At 35.1% G+C, this 20670-nt stretch overlaps 1 protein-coding gene across 2 annotated transcripts; it reads right to left on the reverse strand.

The window, feature by feature from the left end:
* Positions 1–17852: 17852 nt before the first annotated feature.
* On the reverse strand, positions 17853–20165 carry LOC113275628. 2 transcript variants are annotated; one of them, XM_026525163.1, is made up of 5 exons: positions 19495–20165; positions 19356–19400; positions 18981–19268; positions 18672–18877; positions 17853–18240 (listed from the first exon to the last, which is right to left on the reverse strand). In XM_026525163.1, exons 1-5 carry the CDS (start codon positions 19724–19726, stop codon positions 18091–18093), a joined length of 921 nt encoding a protein of 306 aa, XP_026380948.1. In that variant the 5' UTR covers positions 19727–20165; the 3' UTR covers positions 17853–18090. The 2 variants fall into 2 exon arrangements, with proteins under 2 accessions (XP_026380948.1, XP_026380949.1); XM_026525164.1 differs by lacking the exon at positions 19356–19400.
* Positions 20166–20670: the final 505 nt, after the last annotated feature.

Raw genomic sequence — 20670 nt, forward strand, 5'->3', positions numbered from 1 at the left:
AATAGATAAATCTGTCACCCACGGAAATACCTACGAAGTTTGTTCCGTCTTTTGATAAATCAAGGTGAACAGGAACCAATTGATAATCCGGTCTTATATTCCCGAAGAACAACCTAGAAATATCAATCACCACAATAACTTAACTATATGGTAGTAGAACAAGTTATTATGGAATCACAAAAAATGAGACGATGAGCTTTATGATTACTTTTTATATCTTACCTATCGGAGATAAATCTCGAGCAAATCTTAGAGAAGATAGTACTCAATACGATAGAACAAGAAAGATCAGAACAAGCAACTACAGAGAAAATAGTTGGGTCTGGCTTAAGAATCCCAATGAAGTCTTTAAGTCGTTAACATGTGATGGTTTTAGGAAAAATCTAGGTTAAAGGAGAATCTACTCTAGTCGCAACTAGTATCACACAGGAGGTGTGTGGATTAGGTTTCCCATTTGCTAGAGTTCTCCCTTATATAGTCTTCAAATCAGGGTTTGATAACTTTGGAACAAAGCAATCGATATTCACCGTTAGATGAAACCTGATTCAAGATTCAAGCTAATATCTTTCCACCATTGGATGGTCTTAGCTTGTTACACACAAATGAAATATACATTCATGAAAATGCGTGGGTCTAACAACCACACCCAACAATTCGTTTGGCAATCCGAGAGGACTTACTCCAATACACTTTCTAGAGAATCAACTAGACAGTCAGACTCAATCTAGAATAAAGTATATCAAAAAGTTTAATATCTCTAACTCTTAATTCAATCCGCAATCAACAAATAGAAATCTGTGAGCCTGATTAAATATAAGAACAGTTACTTGAATGGTACCAAAGTGAAAAAACGGGGGTCCACTAACACCACCCAATATTTCGCTTAGAAATCTGTATGGACTAACTCCGAAATACTTTCTAGAGAATCAACTAGACAGTCAGACTCAATCTAGGTAAAAGTATCTCAAGGAGTTAATATCTCTCTCTTGTTTTGATTTACTCGAGCTAATAGAAATCAGCGAGTCTTTAATCAAACACAAGGAACAACTTGGATGGTACCAAAGACCAATATCCAAGGATCAATCAATGACAATCAACAACCAAAGGTTGGATTACTCTAATTGATGATCTAACGCACAACCTGTATTATTTCAATTATAAAGATAAAACAATATAATGCGTAAATCGAAATAAGGCAGGCACCAGAAATTTTGTTAACGAGGAAACCGCAAATACAGAAAAACCTGGGACCTAGTCCATATTGAACACACACTATATTAAGCCGCTACAGACACTATCCTACTCAAAGCTAACTTCAGACTGGACTGTAGTTGAACCCCAATCAGTCTCCCACTGATCCAAGGTACACTTGTACTCCCTACGCCTCTGATCTCACCCACAACTAAGAGTTGCTACGACCCAAAATCGCAGGCTTTGACAATAAACAAATATGTCTCTCATAGACAAGTCTATCAAAGGATCAATCTGTCTCCCACAGAAAAACCCTAAAGTTTTTGTTCCGTCTTTTGATAATAATCAAGGTGAACAGGAACCAATTGATAATCCGGTTTTATATTCCCGAAGAACAGCCTAGATAAATCAATCACCTCACAACAATCTTAATTATATGGTAGCGAAACAAGATGTTGTGGAATCACAAACAATGAGACAAAGATGTTTGTGACTACTTTTTATATCTTGCCTATCGGGGATATCAATCTCAAGCCAATCAATCTGATTGTACTCGTACAATAGAAGATGAAAGATCAGATCACACAACTACGATAAAAGTAGTATCGTTCTGGATTCACAATCCCAATGAAGTCTTTAAGTCGTTAACCTGGTCTTAGAATAAGAAAACCAAAGGTTAAAGGAGACACGACTCTAGCACGCAAACTAGTATCACACGTGAAGTGTGGGGATTAGTTTTGCAGAGTCGCTAGATGTCCCCTTATATAGTCTTTCAAATCAGGGTTTCTCCTTGTCACAAAGCAAACAATATCCACCGTTAGATGAAAACCTGATTTAGATTCAAGCTAATATTTCTCAACCGTTAGATCGAAAACTTAGCTTGTTATACACAAATGAAATGCACGCTTCTAGGTTTGTTAACCGTCCCCAAACGTGTACATTGTTGGTTCAACAATAGTTAACCAAAAAGTTAGCCATATGAGCATTTCATACCAACCATATTCTTCTTCACCATAACTAGTTCAAATGACTCAAATGAACTAATTATAGATTTTTTCAATTGCAAGGAAATCTTATGTACTACACAAGACACAATTGAAGCAAAGATGATTTGATTCACTCGAATCGGTTCATGAAATTTATAGCCACGGTTTGCAAATTGCATTCCTTAGTCTTTATAAGTTTAAGTTCAGAAATCATCTTCAGATATATAACCTTCTTAAGTTCGCACACTAGGTTCGTGGACTTAAGAAACCGGGCAGAATTTACAAACTCCAGCAGAAAATCTCGGCAAAGACTTTCCGCCGGTTCGCGGACTGGGTTCACGTACTGAGTTCGCGGACGCGGCTAGTTTGTCAACTCCAGCAGAATTTCTCGGGATGAGAAGTTCGGAAGTTCGCGGATTGAGTTCGGGGACTTGGCAACAAGACATTCTTCCGGTTTCTCTTGATCAACAAAGTTCGCAAACTTTGATTCAAGAGATAGGACTTATGCACATATGTGTTTCCACAACAATACTTATATCCATCATTGGTTATGTAATATAAACTATAATTCCAATCATTGAAACATTCTTAGAGGACGTTACATAGTTGTTACACTATTTCTCGTTAAAGCAATTTTCAAAGTGATCGAAACATATCATGACTTTCGTCGCTAGGTAAAGATAAACATGGTAGAAGCAAAACGCTTACCAACATATATTTCGAGATATAGATAGGCGAGGTATACTCGGCTCGAAATACCAAATGTGTATAATCTTAGTCTATATATATCATTCGACTTTTTGTCTAAAGAAGTAGGAGATAGAGTAGATATACTTTTGAGTGACAGATAAGTTCAAGTCTTCACATGCCTTTTTGTCGAGAAGTTCCACTGGTTCCTTGAGTAGTTCTTCTTCTTGTATGATGAATATCCATGAATTCCTTGAGCTCAACTACACTTTCTATCCTAGTCCGAGACTTAGCTATAGTAGACTAGAAATCAAGACTTATAGTTTTGATCACTAACATTGACAAGCATGCTTGAGATAGAAACGCATGCGAGTTCAACCGAGCAATGCTCTAACACAAAGACCAATGTTCAAGTGTCAATCAATGTAAATCAACAACCAAAGGTTGGATATTCTAATTGATTAATATTAACGCACAACCTGTGATATTTCAATTATATAACAAAATATAATGCGGAAATGAAATAACACAGACACCAGAATTTTGTTAACGAGGAAACCGCAAATGCAGAAAAACCTCGGGACCTAGTCCATATTGAACACCACATTGATTACGCCGCTATAGACACTAGCCTACTACCAATTAACTTCGGACTGGACTGTAGTTGAACCCTAATCAATCTCACACTGATTCAAGGTACAGTTGCGCTCTTTAAGTCTCTGATCCCAGCAGGATACTACGCACTTGATTCCCTTAGCTGATCTCACCCACAACTAAGAGTTGCTACCACCCGAAGTCGAAGATTTGATAGACAACTCTGTCTCACACAGAAAAGTCTATAGGATTGAATAAATATGTCTCCCACAGAAATACCCAAGAGTTTTTTGTCCCGTCTTTTGATAAATCAAGGTGAACAGGAACCAATTGATAAACCGGACTTATATTCCCGAAGAACAGCCTAGTATTATCAATCACCTCACAATAAACTTAATCGACTAGCGAAACAAGTTATTGTGGAATCACAATACCAATGAAGATATAAAATCTCGAGCCAATTATTTCAGTTGTACTCAACACGATAGAAACAGCAAGATCAGATCACGCAACTATAAAGATAATAGTTGGGTTTGGATTCACAATCCCAATGAAGTATTCAAGTCGTTAACCTAAAGTTCTCGAGAAGAAACCTAAAGTTAAAGGAGAATCGACTCTAGTTATGCAACTAATAACACACAGGAGGTGTGGGGATTAGGTTTCCCAGTTGCTATAGTTCTCCTTTATATAGTTTTCAAATCAGGATTTGCAATCCAAGTTACCTTGGTAACAAAGAATTCAATATTCACCGTTAGATGAAAAACCTGATTCAACCAAGCTAATATCTTTCAACTGTTGGATCGAACTTAGCTTGTTACACACAAATGAAATGTACTCTCATTTAGGTTTATGTAACCATACCTAAACGTGTACACCATGTTGGTTCACACATAGTTAACCGAGGTTAGCCATATAATTACTCTCATATCAACCTTATTCATCTTAACCATAACTAGTTCAAATGACTCAAATGAAACTAGTTAAGAGTTGTTCAATTGTTTAGAAAACACAATTGAAATCAAATCGGTTTGATTCACTCGAATCAATCATGAACATTATAACCACGGTTGGCAAAGATTGCATTCCTTATGATTTAAATGTTTAAGTTCATGGACTTGACCGATTTGACAAAGTAACCAGCTTAAATATGCGTACTGGTATGCGTACTTAAGCAACCGGTTTTGGAGTTGGTAAAGTTCCCAAACTCAGCAGATATTTTCGGTTCAAAAACTTCCGCCAGTATGCATACGGGTACGCATACTTGTGGTGACTAGTTAAGAGTTTTGACAAAACCAAACTCAGCAGAAATTCTCAGTTTGAGAACTTTCGCCAGTATGCGTACGTACGCATACTTAACCTGTCTCCTTCACCAATTTCGTATACACACATATGTATACTCTTCGCTTCCAGTTTATGGACTTATACACTAATGTGCGAACGCACTATATATCCTTATATCAAAAGATGGTTACATCATCAACTTTTTATTTCAATCATTAAAACATTCTTCTACAATGACAATAGCTGTTTTCACACACTATTAGCATCAAAGCAATTTTCAAGATATTGAAATAATCGTTATTAAAACCTTCCAAGTCTTACACCAAATGATTGTATCACACAAACCATGTAAGATGTTACTCGACAATTTTCTCATGATATAAGATGAACTTGGTCGAAGCGAAAGCTTACCAACACATATTTCGAGAAATATGTAAGCGAGTTATACTCAGCTCGAAATATCAAATGTGTATATAGAAAACTATATCGTAGCACGACTTATGTCTCAATATAGGAGATATTAGAAATAGACTTTCCAAGTGATAGATAAGTTCAAGTCTCCACATACCTTTTGTCTAAGAAGTTCCACAAGCTCCCCTTAGTAGTTCTTCGTCTTCAAGATATGAACGTCGAGAGATTTAAGCTCAACTACACTAACTATGTCCTAGTCCGAGACATCAACAAATAGTCTATAAATCAAGACTTATAGTTTTGATCACTAACATTGACAAACATGCTCGAGATAGCAAAGTATGCGAGTTCGACCGAGCAATGCTCTAACAATCTCCCCCTTTGTCAATTTTAGTGACAAAACTATCAATACATATGTGTTACAAAAAAGATAAAAAAAATGTAGCTTCTTGTCCACATGCTTGATCTCCTTGGCATCTTCAACGCGACTCGAAATCTTCGTCACTTCCAAGTACTCCATGATCCTAAAGGTTGTAAGTTCAGCATCACAGTTGTTGAACATTCGTAGCTATAATAATGAGAAAACAAAATGCACTCAATCATTGTTATACAGTGTCATGGTATTATTATACAACATCAAAGTTCAATTTATCACAACTTTGACAATAACACTATGGTGATATGCATCACTCCCCCTTAGTCAATACATATCTCAACATGAAAACCACTCCCCCTTACATGATGATCCATAAACCATATGTATTTTTAGTGTGAACTACACATTAATTCTCCCCATTTTTGTCAAAGAAATTGGCAAAGGTACGAAAATTAGTGGGATCCTAATGAAATTTCCACGGAGATACATCATGATCAAAAGGTGTATTAACATACCAACAAATTTAGATGCAATCATAAAGCCGAAGCTAAATGCATTCATCAAGGAGTTAATGAAGATACAAGATAATCCCTAAAAATTCCACAGCCGCACTCCTCACAAAGATTTGGCAATTAAGCACAAGTTCAAAAGAACTCTCCCCCATAAAATGTCATCCCCGAAGGAACAACAAAGGCGACCTTACTTTCACAAGAAAAGAAGGATTTATTTGGACAACCAAATCACATGAAAACATGAATTTGTATAAAAAAAAATTCAATTGAAACAACCAAAAGAGAATCCGTAGTTAGTTCAATTGAAAAATAACAACCAAATTAATCACAAGAAAACCCATGATTAATTCAATTGGAATACACAACCAAATTAACCACAAAATGTGATCAATTTAATTGGTTATGCTCGACATAAGCGAACTTACGGATCAACAACTAAAATAACCAAAAGAGAATGATTAATTTAGTTGATCATGTTCGACATAGGGAACCTTACGGAGCAACAACTAAGTTAATCATAATAATGAACAACTCAGTCGATTGTGCTCAACATAAGAAACCTTATGGAACAACAAAGTATATGCACAAAGATTGTGGATAGGAGAACGACCAAATACTGCGGAATAGACAAGGATTCATTATACTTTTCATCACTATTTGCACAATGACATACAATAGACTTAATCCTTGTAAACAAAAGTTTTATCCTTTATTTTATCAAAACATGGCATAAAAGGCTTTAACTTTTGTAATGTCAAAAGTTCATTCTATCTTCCATCAATATATTCATATCGACATAATAGAGATAACTTTTGAACAAGTATGGGACAGTTACAAGTTCACGGACATAAAAAACATATCCCATAACAATTTGCAATATATAAAATCATAAACATTAAAATTGCAAAAATCATCTTCCAAAAATACTTTAGAATTTAAATAAATAAATCCAAAAACAATGAAGATGAAAAACGTTGGACATAGCTATGTGTACTCACAATAATGGCTATTCCAAACCCCGGTTATTCTTCTAAAAACACAAAAAGAATATTTAATAGGCGATGAAATCAAAGTTCATTGAGAAACTCATACCTTTCAATGAATCCATCATATAAGGTGTCACTGATTTTTTTAATTCTCTTGACCGTAGACACTCTATGCTTGTGAGTTATAACTCTAACTTTACGATCAACCACCCGAGCAAGTTGTCTACCTTTGACACAGTCCATGATAAGTTTCTTCTGGTTCCATATCAGAATATTTTGATTTGCAAGGATTTTGGCCTGACCATCTAAAAGTTGGTTTATTTTCAGTTGGAGATTTGCAAACTCGACCTTTGAATCATTTTGAAAACGAGTTAAATCCTTGACGGAATCATCAATCCAGGAGTTGTGGTCCTTTCTTGCAAGAATCTTCTTTAGAACTAGCTATTGAATCGAATCACATCCTTAAATGTCTTCTCCATATCAAGCTGCACAATCTCTTGAGATTTTGCAAGGTTCTCCATGAATTTTGATAGGGATAGACTAATACAATATAATATATATGTGTCAAGAGAAGACACTTCTCGAAAAGGAAACCCTATAAGATCGGACGTTCACGGACCGTTCACAAGAGAGGGATGGATTTTAGAGAAAAGTAATTAAGAAGAAAAACAAAACGTTTGCCAATATTGCTCGATAATTAAAAAATTAGAGCATGAATCATGAAGTAGGCTTGCATGACTCAGATTGATTGACGAAATCTCACAGCATATATACAACAAATCTTGAGACTCCCATAGTCATCATCCTTGTACCTCTCAAGATAGATTCAAGGATGGAATTACCTAGAGTTAGGTAACGGAGTGAGGAGTAACCTCACTACTAAACATGGGAGAAGGTTTGTACAAGTTGTTTGACTGTTTTACTTGTATACTTCCTTCTTTCCATCGATTATAACGTGTTCCAGAGGAATTTGTCATAAACCTTTTCAAAAGTCCATCTGAAGGATTTTTCCGGGGACTGAGTCTAGGACCTCTAGAAATCGATTCCAGAAATTTAGAGGATTTCCATTTTCCTGATCTAGACTTACCAGACACATTCTTATAAGTGCAGGAACTATGTTCATTAGTGGCACAAGAGTTTATACCAAGCAGAGGAACATGCATCCTGTGATGATTTTTAGAAGAGCGATCATCCTTATAAGAATTCTGGTTTTCTGTAGGAAGGAAATTCACTGACGAGAATATCGGATGACTTACTCCATTGACGATAGAGAGAAACAACTTTAGAAGATGTGAGATTTGTATCTTTCTAGTAAAGCAATAAAGAGCATAGTGATTCCTTTTCCCACAGAAGGAACAACATCGTGGATTAGTGATCTACCTGTCTTGACCCTTAACTTCTTCCGTCACATGCAAATTTTGCAAGTGATTCACAGAGGAAAATTCTTTGGAAGAACTTTTCTTCTCACTAGATAAAGCTTTGTGAAAATCAGAAGAAGGTGTAGAAGATGACTTACTCATCAAAACAGAGTTTTCCTTTTTCAAGGTGTTACATTGTTCTTAGGTATAACGAAGAGATACAACAAGTTTCTCTTTTTCAACATGATAACTGTTTATTTCTGATGAATGAGCCTTGATTAGACGTTATTCTCTAGTTGAGTCTTCTTTAACAGTATTTTCAAGCATACAAATCTTTTCATGCTGTAGAGTAGTTTCTTGAGCCAGTTTTTCGATACTGTTAGAGAGAGATTCAATAAAGCAGTAAAGTTCACGTTCCCTTTCAAGAGTTTTCTCAAATTCGTCAATAAGATGATCATTCTTTTCTTCAAGACTCTTGATTTTAGAAGCCTGAACATCAATGATTTCAGCAGATTTTTTTAATGTTCTGGTGAATTCCATTTCTGATCCTGACATGATCTCACAAATCTTGTTTCCCCCTCGGGATTCGGAAGAATATTCTAAGGAATTATCCTTTAAGGTAAAAACAGGGTTTTTGGTGTAGTCAGGAACTTTGGAAGACATATTAATATACGTTTACTTGAGAGATACTTTTTAGGTCCTCAGAACACAGATTGCTACAAACACAGACTCATGAGGTCTTTAATGTGTTTGCCTGCTCTGATACCAATTGATAATGCGGGGGTCTAACAACCACACCCAACAATACGTTTGGCAATCTTATAGGACTTACTCCAATACACTTTCTAGAGAATCAACTAGACAGTCAGACTCAATCTAGAATAAAATATATCAAAGAGTTTAATATCTCTAACTCTTAATTCAATCCGCAATCAGCAAATAGAAATCTGCGAACCTGATTGAATATAAGAGGAGTTACTTGAACGCTACCAAAAACCAATGTTCAAGTGTCAATCAATGTAAATTAACAACCAAAGATTGGATATTCTAATTGATTGATCTTAACACATAACCTGTGATATTTCAATTATATAACAAAATATAATGTGGAAAAAAAAATGCAGACACCAGAATTTTGTTAACGAGGAAACCGCAAATGCAGAAAAAACCCCTGGATCTAGTACAGATTGAACACCACATTGTATTAAGCCGCTACAGACACTATCCTACTACTAATTAACTTCGGACTGGACTGTAGTTGAACCCTAATAAATCTCACACTTATTCAAGGTAAAGTTGCGCTCCTTACGTCTTTGATCCCAGCAGGATACTACGCACTTGATTCCCTTAGCTGATCTCACCCACAACTAAGAGTTGTTGCGACCCAAAGTCGAAGACTTGATAGAAAAATTTGTCTCACACAGAAAAGACTATAGGATTGAATAAATCTGTCTCCTACAAAAACACCTAAGAGTTTTTTGTTCCGTCTTTTGATAAATCAAGGTGAACAGGAACCAATTGATAAACCAGACTTATATTCCCGAAGAACAACCTAGTATTATCAATCACCTCACAATAAACTTAATCGACTAGCGAAACAAGTTATTGTGGATTCACAAACGATGAGACGAAGTTTGTTTGTGATTACTTTTCTATCTTGCCTATCAGAGATATAAAACTTGAGCCAATTATTTCGATTGTACTAAACACGATAGAAACAACAAGATCAGATCACACAACTACAAAGATGATATTTAGGTCTGGCTTCCCAATCCCAGTGAAGTCTTCAAGTCGTTAACCTACTTGGCCTCGAGAAGAAACCTACGGTTAAAGGAGAATCGACTCTAGTTATGCAACTAGTAACACACAGGAGGTGTGCGGATTAGGTTTCCCAGTTGCTAGAGCTATCCTTTATATAGTTTTCAAATCAAGGTTTGCAATCCAAGTTACCTTGGTAACAAAGAATTCAATATTCACTGTTAGATGAAAAACCTGATTCAACCAAGTTAATATCTTTCAACCGTTAGATCGAACTTAACTTGTTACACACAAATGAAATGTACCCTAATTTAGGTTTATGTAACCGTACCTAAACCTGTACACCATGTTGGTTCACAAATAGTTAACCGAGGTTAGCCATATGATTACTCTCATATCAACCTTATTCATCTTAACCATAACTAGTTCAAATGACTCAAATGAAACTACTTAAGAGTTTTTCAATTGTTTAGAAAACATAATTGAAATCAAATCGATTTGATTCACTTGAATCAATCATGAACATTATAGCCACGGTTTGCAAAGATTGCATTCCTTATGATTTAAATGTTTAAGTTCATGGACTTGACCGATTTGACAAAGTAACCAGCTTAAGTATGCGTACTTAAGCAACCGTTTTTTGAGTTTGTAAAGTTCCCAAACTCAACAGAAATTTTCGGTTCAAAAATTTCCGCTAGTACGCATACTTAAGGTGATTAGTTAAGAGTTTTGCCGAAACCAAACTCAGCAGAAATTCTCGGTTTTAGAACTTCCGCCAGTATGCGTACGGGTACGCATACTTAACCTGTCGCCTTCACCAATTTCGTATACACACATATGCATACTCTTGGCTTTCGGCTTATGGACTTATACACTAATATGCGAAGACACTATATATGCTTATATCCAAAAATGGTTACATCATCGACACTTTATTTCAATCATTGAAACATTCTTTTAATGACAATAGCCGTTTTCACACAGTATTAGCATCAAAGCAATTTTTCAAGATATTGAATCATTATTGAAACCTTCCAAGTCTTACACCAAATGATTGTATCACACAAACCATGTAAGATGTTACTCGGAAATTTTCTCGTGATATAAGATGAACTTTGTCGAAGCGAAAGCTTACCAACACATATTTCGAGAAATATGTAAGCGAGTTATACTCAGCTCCAAATCTCAAATGTGTATAGAAAAAACTATATCGCAACATTGGTTCCCGGACTTCAACTGTTAAATCAGTTCGCAAACGGGTATGCAAACTTAAGTACCCTGACTTAAACAGTTGAATAAGTTTGCGAACGGGTATGCAAACTTAACTTCCGGTTGAATTCCATCAAAACAGTTCGCACACTTAGTACACAAACCGTAATGTATCCAGCCATGGGTTTTATCTCTTAACTTCCGTTTCAATCATTGAAACATTCTTAGAAGACGACAATAGCCGTCTCACACAAACTATTAGCTTATAATCTATTTTCAAGTGATCGAATAATTAATACGAAACATTCCGGTTCTACATCAAACGACTGTCTCATACAAATCATGTAAGATGTTCACATGATCATCTTTTGACTTTCGTCAAGAATAATGATGAACGTAGTTAAAGCAAAAACCTTTCCAACACATATCTCGAGAAAGATATTAGCTAGTTAAACTTAGCTTGAAATATCAAATGTCTATAATGTAAAATCTATGTAGCTATACGACTTTGTCTCAATAGGAGATAGAATAGAATAGACTTCTGAGTGATAGATGAGTTCAAGTATCCACATACCTTTTGTTGATGAAGTTCCACAAGCTCCCCTTAGTAGTTCTTCGTCTTCAATCGATGAACATCGTGAAGTCTAAAGCTCAAGTATACATTCTATCTTAATCCGAGACATAGCTATAAGTAGACTAGAAATCAAGATTTGTAGTTTTGACAACTAAACTTGACAAACAAGCTTGAGATAGCAACGCTTGCGAGTTCGACCGAGCAGTGATCTAACAAAATCCATCTAGACCAGGTGCCTTATCATGTCCAAGTTACTTGATGGCATTTAAAACTTCTTCTTCAGTGAAGTTTTCCTCTAAAATATCAGACTCAACTTGATTAATCTTCTCAAACTCAATATCCACCAATTCAGGCCTAATGATCTCCTCTTCTATAAACAAGTGTTCATGGTAACCCACAATATGATCTTTTAACTTGTCTTTGTCTGAAGTTAACTCCCCATGAATGTAAAGCTATCTAATTCTATTAGCTCTTCTCCTAATTATAGCATGACTGATAAATAAAACAGTATTCTTATCACCTTTCGGCAACCATTCTACGTTGGACTTGATCTTCCATCTTTGTAAATTTTTCATATTTTGTCTTAAGTTTAATCTTCTTTCTAACAGCATCCTCAAAAAGTATATTGTCTTACGCAAATTCATCAATATCTTGAATCTCCTGCAGTATCAAATTGAGCTTAGGATTGGTGAGGCCGAACACTTCCTTGTACCAAATCTCCAACTTTTCCTTAAGTGCCTTCAACTTCAGCCATGACACAGTGCTTGTTATACCTGCAAAACAGAAAGACTGCCACCACTAGGGCATCAAAATTCTTATATCCAGAATTTTTCTTTTTTGTAAAGACTTATTATGAACTATACTATGTATTATGCGAGGTGCAGAAGTTGAATGGTTTTAGAATAAAATTCTAAAGAAATTAATTAAGCATGTCACAACATAAAAAGTTACATAGCAGGCAAGCAAGCAATAAGTTGCGCCGCAAGCCTTTTTTGAATTGCAAAACCTATCCTATTATTTTAAAATAAAATCTCGTGAATCGGGAGTCATGACATTGCAAGGAATTTGGATTTCAAATTCTAAATGTTTTTTTTTCTTGTATTGTGTTTGGACGCAAAATTAGAGATTCCAATGAATTTGAGTTTCAAATACGAGGAATCAAGTAAATTCCCGGCATGTTTGGTAACTCAATAAAAAATTCTGATTTGAATAAATCCCATGTTTAAAGTTTCATGTATCATTTGCCAACTTGTAATCTTTTTGTACAATATGATATTGTACCATCTTAAAATTCAACATAAATACAAAATCTAAAGTGGCGTCTTGTCTTTCCTTTAGTATAAGTTTTTAGAATTTAAAGCTTTCTCTCTCCTTCTCTCTCCTCATCTTTAGCGATAGAAAACCTAAAAATTAAAGCGTTGCCTGCTCCGATTTGCTCCCACGGCTGCAAATTAGAGAAGCTCTTCCCAAACTTATCTCTCATCTCTTCCTTAGTCTCAACATATACTAGTTTAAGCATTAATTTTAGTTTAGTTTTTTATCTTCTGACATTATTAACTTAGTTTAAGTTTTTAAAATTTGATCTAGCGTTCTTTTCAGTTTCTTATTTCGATTGCTGCCCTAGTTTTTAGATGCTTCAGGGTTAGGGTTTCAATTATTTTCCTTTAATCTTTTGGAGAGTTGCAGTATAGCAAAATAATTTTATATGAAGAAATATCTACCACAAATGAAATGAAATCAAGAACGCCTCTAGCAATAAAAATTTCAAGATCATCAATAATAATTTCATCAACTGCAAGTATTATTACCAAAACTCCAATGCCGATTCAGTCTGGCTCTGACCGAGTCAGACGATTTCCATCTGGTTCAGAATACTTTTATTACAAAACTAAGAGCTAGTATGCGTTCTCTAGTCTCAATATCTCTTATGTTTAATTCATTACGATCCATTGTTTTTCGCCTTTGCCAATTTTGTTGACAAAAAGCAGATAATTATTTAGTAGTACTCTATTATAATATATGGCTTTTCGAAGCATTATGTAAGGCGGAGTGGATTATAATCAATAGGTTTTTACCTATTATGCAAAAGAAGTAAACAATGACTAACATGGAGAACATATAATAGAATAAATGATATGTTCCCCCTAGTCATTACTTATTTCTTTTGCATAATAGGTAAAACCTATAGATTATAATCCACTCCGTCTTACATAATGCTCAGAAAAGTCATACGTTATAGTAGAGTACTACTAAATAATTATCTCATTTTTTTAACAAATTTGGCAAAGGCGGAAAACAAGAAATCGTAATGAATTAAACAAAAGATATAGAGAGAGTGAGAACACATACCAACTCTTAGTTTTGTAACAAGAGTCTTCTGAATCGGTCGGAAATCGTATGGATCGGTCAGAGTCAGCCTGAATTATTATTGAGTCTTGGTAACCATATTTGCAGTTGATGAAATTGCTATTGATGTTCTTGAAATTTTTGTTTCTAGAGATGTTCTTGATTTCATTGCTAAAGTATAAATTTTTTTCGTTGGATGATAGTTGACTTTGACAGTTGGCCGACAGTTGACATTATTGAAGACTAGGCATACCGATTAACTGTGTTTAGGGGTGTACATGTTCAGGTTCGGAGAAGTTTTAGGCCTCACTAGAACCGAAACCGAGATGACCAGTTCTCATATTTCTCAACCAAAACCAAATCATGTTAACATCTGTTCGGATCTAACCAATCCTGCATGGTTCTGGTTTAAACCTGTCAGTTTTGAAAAACAGACAACTATATTTTAGATGAGGGTTTTTCACAAACAAAAAATCCAAGATTCATTAAAAATGAAAGAGATGCATCAATAATTGGCCAATCGTTATTTTGATATGCATGTCAATCTAAATAAGCTAGATTTCATTAACATTGTTAACATTAACGGATTCATCACAACAACAAAAAGCATCATACTTGCCGGAAATAACTTAATGGGTTACTTGAGTTTGATTATCATTAACACACAAACAAACACAGTCTTCTCCAACGATACCCTTAAACTATGAAGTCTCTTAATTCGGCACCAAAAACCCACAAACTACCACTACTTCTTCATCTGTTCTTCAAACAAGTTTTCATTCTCTGCATTGTCACTACTCTTTTACCAAGAAAAGAATTAAAAAAAATATCAAATAAAAATTAATAATAAACAAATCACATATTAACAACACTTTGCAAGAGGAAGATTAGACATAGTTAATGAAGAATACGTTGATGCATATCCTTTTCTCAAGATAAATAAAAAGTCAATCCACACCCCAAAAAGATAAAAAGAATAAAGTTAAGAAGTGATATAACAATTGGGACTGAGAGGGGAAGGGAGGCGCTGAGAAATAGAGTAGGAAAAAGAAGGAAAAAGAATAAAGAAATAAGGGAATAAGGAACTTTAATGGGAGATACAAATCTATAGAGAAGATTAAGGAGAGTGTCAAGGTTTACTGCTGCATTGGAACTAGTATATTCAAGGGCATTTCTCTGAATACTGTTTTGTATAACTGAGAAGCAATTATGCATTAGCTTTTGCTTGTTTTTATGTTTTCAGTGACTCTATTATAATTGAGTTGTTATTGTTTTCTTTTTAACCAGTTTTGTTACCTCCTTGGTGATAGACTTGTATTCTTAATAAACTTTTCCCTTTTTGAGTAAAATAATAATAATAAAGGAATAAGGTTGGTGATTTTATACTATAAATGAAACTATATCTACGGTTGAAAAGCATATAAGATTGTTTTTGGTTCGGTTTCACCAGTTTTTGGGTAACCACCAGAACCGAAACCATTAGCTATCGATTTCCATATTTTATACCAAAATTAAATCAATTAATAAATGGTCTGGTTCAGTTCAAAAAAATTAGGTTTGGTTCGGTTTGGTGCTTGTATTTCCCTAACCGTGTTGGTAGGCTGAATGACATCTGAATGATGGTCTAAACTACAACCTGGCCTGATATGTGGCAATTTTACTCATGGTACAAACAAAGAGCTTCTCCATTGGTTAATATGCGTCTTTCGTGTGTAGCACCACACCTAAGACAACCTCTTGAAGTATGATTTCCACATAGGGTTATAATTTCATAAATACAATGAATAAAAGATAAACATATTCAACATGAATTATAAATATTTTTCTTTGCATGTGTCATTTAATGATTGGTTAAAATCATTTTTGTTCGTATTTCTGAATTGGTTTTATTGCAAAATAATGGTTTGGATGGTAAAATTTCTTCAAATTTTTTTTGACGTGTGATCCTCACATTAAAGGGCTGGAGATGACTTCTAACACAAATATTCTCACCTCATTGATGTGTTTTTCTTTATTTCTATCTTTTTTCTTAGACATTATTGTCAGAGCATTGCTCAGTCGAACTCGCAAGTTTTGCTATCTCAAGCTTGTTGTCAATAATAGAGGCATAAAACTATATTTGATAATTACTATTCTACTAAAGTCAAGTCTCAGACTAGGTTTAGAAATTGGAAGTTGAGTATCAGACATCACTAAATAACCCTCGAAGATTGAAGACTGAAGATTAACGACGACATTTGGAGAACTTCATCAACTAGAGGTACATATGTGAAGACTGAACCATTATATTTACTCACATGAATCACCATTATATCTATATGAGACTATGTAGTATGAATTCTAGTAGATTTAACATTGCTAAGAAGAAATTTCGAGTCAAGCTTATCTTATTAAACATCTTGAAATATGATTCAAACAATGGATGTTCGTAGGATAACAATTTAAGTTTTAAATAATTTATTGTTAAAGAATTATGCTTGTGTCATATGGATCATTTGAAAATTTTCCAAGCAATGATATTTCATATCCATGGCAATTGTGTTGATGGGAGAAAACGATGTGCTGGTTTTATAGGAAAATGAAGAGACGACCGTGCGGAGGAGACTCCTCGACCGAGCAAATTGCTTTAACCTTTTGCAAACAGATGCACTTCACGGGAGTGCTTTGAGTTCAATAGATCAATCTGGCCTAAACCAATACAATGGTCCTTCCAGAGTCAATTCGGTCACAAGAGAGGTTGGGTCAATCTGTAGGAGGGAAGCTGAAGAGTATGTGAGATCAATGATGATCAAGGATTGTGGATGTGTTATGTATTCTGCGTGAAGAAATAAGATAAGTTCTGATTGATTGAATTTGCTCTGTTGAGAGTGATTGCTCAGACAAGAATTATTATGCAGATGAGAATTCTTTCCTTAGACGAGCGTTCTTGTTGTTTCAATCATGGATTCAGATACTCATTTTGTATACTGCAAGAATAGTATACACATTGATCCCACGAAGTGTGACAGTTGCTGGAGTGAAAGAGTTGAAAAGTGGGAAATCGTGGTTAAACCAGTTCCACATCGTGCGGAGACTTGATTGATTGTCCACCCACTACTTTGCTAACTCCCCTAACTGCTTGCACGACTTACTCACATTTCTCATCGTGGGTGAACACACGTGCCGTAGGCCGCCAGACCAAAATCCTAGTTAGTCTCCCCATGTGACATGATTGATGTCTCATGATTGTGGAGTCTTTAAGGAAAACGTGTATTTAATTAGTCAGTTATTGACTTGATTATACGATGAGTCTTAATATTGTTGAGTCGAGCATGATTGAGTTTGCTTATAATTTCATTGCTTTCTTGTTCGTCCATAAGACTTGTCAATTTTTCTTTCTGCCCTCATGTGAGAAATGGACCTTGCTTGTAATAGAGGCAACATCAAATACAAGAACATTTTACTGAACAAGTGATCATCATCACTTTAACCATTAAAACTTTTCATCCAAAACTGATAAACCTGAGTCAAGACTTTGTCTTATGTCCAGAGACTCTAGAGAGGGACAGACTATTAAAATCCCTACGAAGCAAAACCGTGCATGTGATTAATGGCATTATGCTTTCAAAACTTATAAAAAAGACACCATTTTCCTAACTTTAAATTTTCTACATCACTTTCATTCTGACGAAAAGTAAAGATATGAGGTACAATAGGAATCTATCGTCCAGCCTTTTCATTCTCAAACAAAATCTATCTTATATATTACTTGTCAATCATCATCATCATTTTATTAATTAGAATCTAAAACCATTAAAAACCTACTTCCATTCTGAATGCTCTTAGACAGTCTTGCCAATTTTCTTGCTTCTTTTTGTCTTCCATTTCTTCCATGGTAAACAACTTGCTTTCCAGCTATAACATCTGTAAATAGTGACCCTTTCTTTCCTCTTCTCTTCTTTCTCTGTTGATCTCTTCTCATTTCCTTCATTCTGCTCCACACATACAAGCCAAAAATCACTGTGTCAGTGTCAGTGGTTCAGAATTAAACTAACATTTAACATATTCTATCGAATTTGAACCACAAATTTGAAAATATAAGATGAGAGTTTAGGAAAATTCCAAAACAAGAAAATGTATCAGTATTAGGATGTGAAACAAAAATGAATCATGAGACTTTAGTTATCAACTCCCGGAGTATCTACTATCTAGCTTCATATTGCAGCTTTGTTAGGTACAAAATGACCCGTTTGCAGACGCATCCATGACTGTTGAACTGACAGATTATCAAATGGTTGGTTTATGTGTCAAGGCATGTTATGTCGTGCACAATTAATGCATGTGGTTCACCTATAGCGGTAGCCTTAATATTAAACGCATAAATTATTAGGCATTTGTAAGTGAAATTAGCATGCAAATATACCTGGTCATCATCAAACTTTGGTTCTATGGTCGAGATGGTGGGTTCTTCTCTGCCTTTAACTTCATCTTGCATTATCAGTCTTTTTTCTTCGACTGGAGGATTTGTCGACGAAGGAGCGGGTGAAGATGCGCCGTTGGAGTTGCTTGAGTTATGATTAGTTGGAATAATACTTTCCAAATCCTTCTTAAAACTTTCTGCCTTCTCCTCTATTGATCAAAATCCATAGACCAGTTTAGATTCAATGAAAACTGCAAGATGCATATTCAACAAAAGAAAAAAGAGAGCACTCGTTTGTTTTTGTTCAATAACCTTGAATTGTAGATTGAGAATCAATTTCTTTATGGTCTTGTGTCCTGTTAGATTTCGACCGAGAAAGTGGAGGACGAAAAGAGTAATCAAGAGGTGCTGACATTGTAAATTTGCTTGTTGAACTTGACATGGACCTTCTCCTTAGTGTTTTTGCTGACAAGCATTCCGCTGGAAATTCACCAGAAAACGGATTGCAAATATATTTCTCCGCTTCATTCCATTTGGAACTTAAAGAAATCCCCTCAGGTGATAACCATTCCCATCCGTATCCTGTTTTTGCCTGTAAAGCTACATTAGACAACGTTGCAACACATCAAAACCTTTGCTAAACATCTTTTGCAATACCATAGCCACCAACTAACATTCTAGCCTTACCTTTTAGAGCACTTGTGAAAGAATAAGTGGATGGGTCAATTTCATCTGTTTAGTACAAGAATGGTTTAGATAATACTTATTTAGTTATCGAAATGTAATTTCAATTTTGACAAACAAAGAGTAAGAAAAACACACATACCTGTTAAGGTGTGGCCAGGAGAAGAAGCAGTGCTAGTTATCGTAGTGTTTGATCTAAACGATTTTGTTTCCAGTTCTCTAAAACTTGTAATATTTGGAGCTGAAAATCTTCTGGAACTGGTATTTGTTCTACTAATATTTCTTGCCTTCAGTGCCCATTCTCTCAAGTTGAATTCGGGTTCGTCGTGTCGTCGTTCCAGACTCGAAGACCATTGTTCCATGGCAAGAACCATGAACAGCTTCAAAGGGTCGTCTATATGATCAACTATCTTCTTGTTTGTAAGCTTAGATAAGGGTTTTGAGTATTTGATATAGAATTGGGTTTTATAAAGATTTTTAAACAGGGGACCACTGTACACAAGCAACACACATCAAAATCACATTCAATTGTGAATGCTCATAAATATGGATGGATCATGAAAATCACAGATTTGGATATATGAATAGGTAAAAGTACTGGGAAATTATTTAAGACATAGTGATGATGATTGAGCTTGCTTGCAGATGCAAGAAATGACTCAAAGAAGGTTTTTTCTGACTTTGATGTATCAAAAGGTGAGGAAATTGATGTTTGCATGGTGCATATACATAGTCTTTAATGAAATGAAAGATATCACTGAAAGATTTACTGATTTTTAAAATTTAGAGTGTAATCAACATGACAACCCAACTATAATGATAAATGTGAAGAGAGGTGTACAAATATTCTCTGCGAAGTTTTTTTTTCTTGAAGAAATCCATCAAGTAGGTCTCACTGTGGGGTTGTTTTCAGTCTGGGCTGGAGTTCTATGGATGTGTGAGAGAGAGTGGATACAGCACATGAGCATGCATATGAAAGTTGGTCCATGCATTTTTGATGTGTAATGTGGGAAAGTGAGTGTGCTTATTGAGGACAAAATATGGATTCCATTTTGCATTATTTGTGTTGATAGAATTGTCTTCATCTTAACTGAAATAATCCAAAAGATGAACAGCAAAATTCTCAGATATTATCTTCTTTTATGCTCTCCAGCCTCCAGGGTTCATATTAGTTATGTGCTACAAAGCTTATGGAGATTTCCCATATACTTGGCTTGTGACAAGTGGCCTTAAATGGATAGCTTTTCTCTTCTTCACTACATATATCAAAATTTTTTTTTTCTCTTTCTTATTTGTAGAGCTCAGTTTATACGCATTG

Source organism: Papaver somniferum, chromosome 4, assembly GCF_003573695.1.
Source record: "Papaver somniferum cultivar HN1 chromosome 4, ASM357369v1, whole genome shotgun sequence".
Lineage (NCBI taxonomy): Eukaryota > Viridiplantae > Streptophyta > Magnoliopsida > Ranunculales > Papaveraceae > Papaver > Papaver somniferum.

Coding starts and splice junctions, on each gene's coding strand:
- LOC113275628 (XM_026525163.1), bottom strand. CDS start 19,726: ATGGTTCTTGCCATGGAACAATGGTCTTCGAGTCTGGAACGACGACAC. Junction 19,401..19,494: donor TCCTGGCCACACCTTAACAG/GTATGTGTGTTT, acceptor TGTACTAAACAG/ATGAAATTGACCCATCCACT. Junction 18,878..18,980: donor TTCTCAATCTACAATTCAAG/GTTATTGAACAA, acceptor TTTGATCAATAG/AGGAGAAGGCAGAAAGTTTT.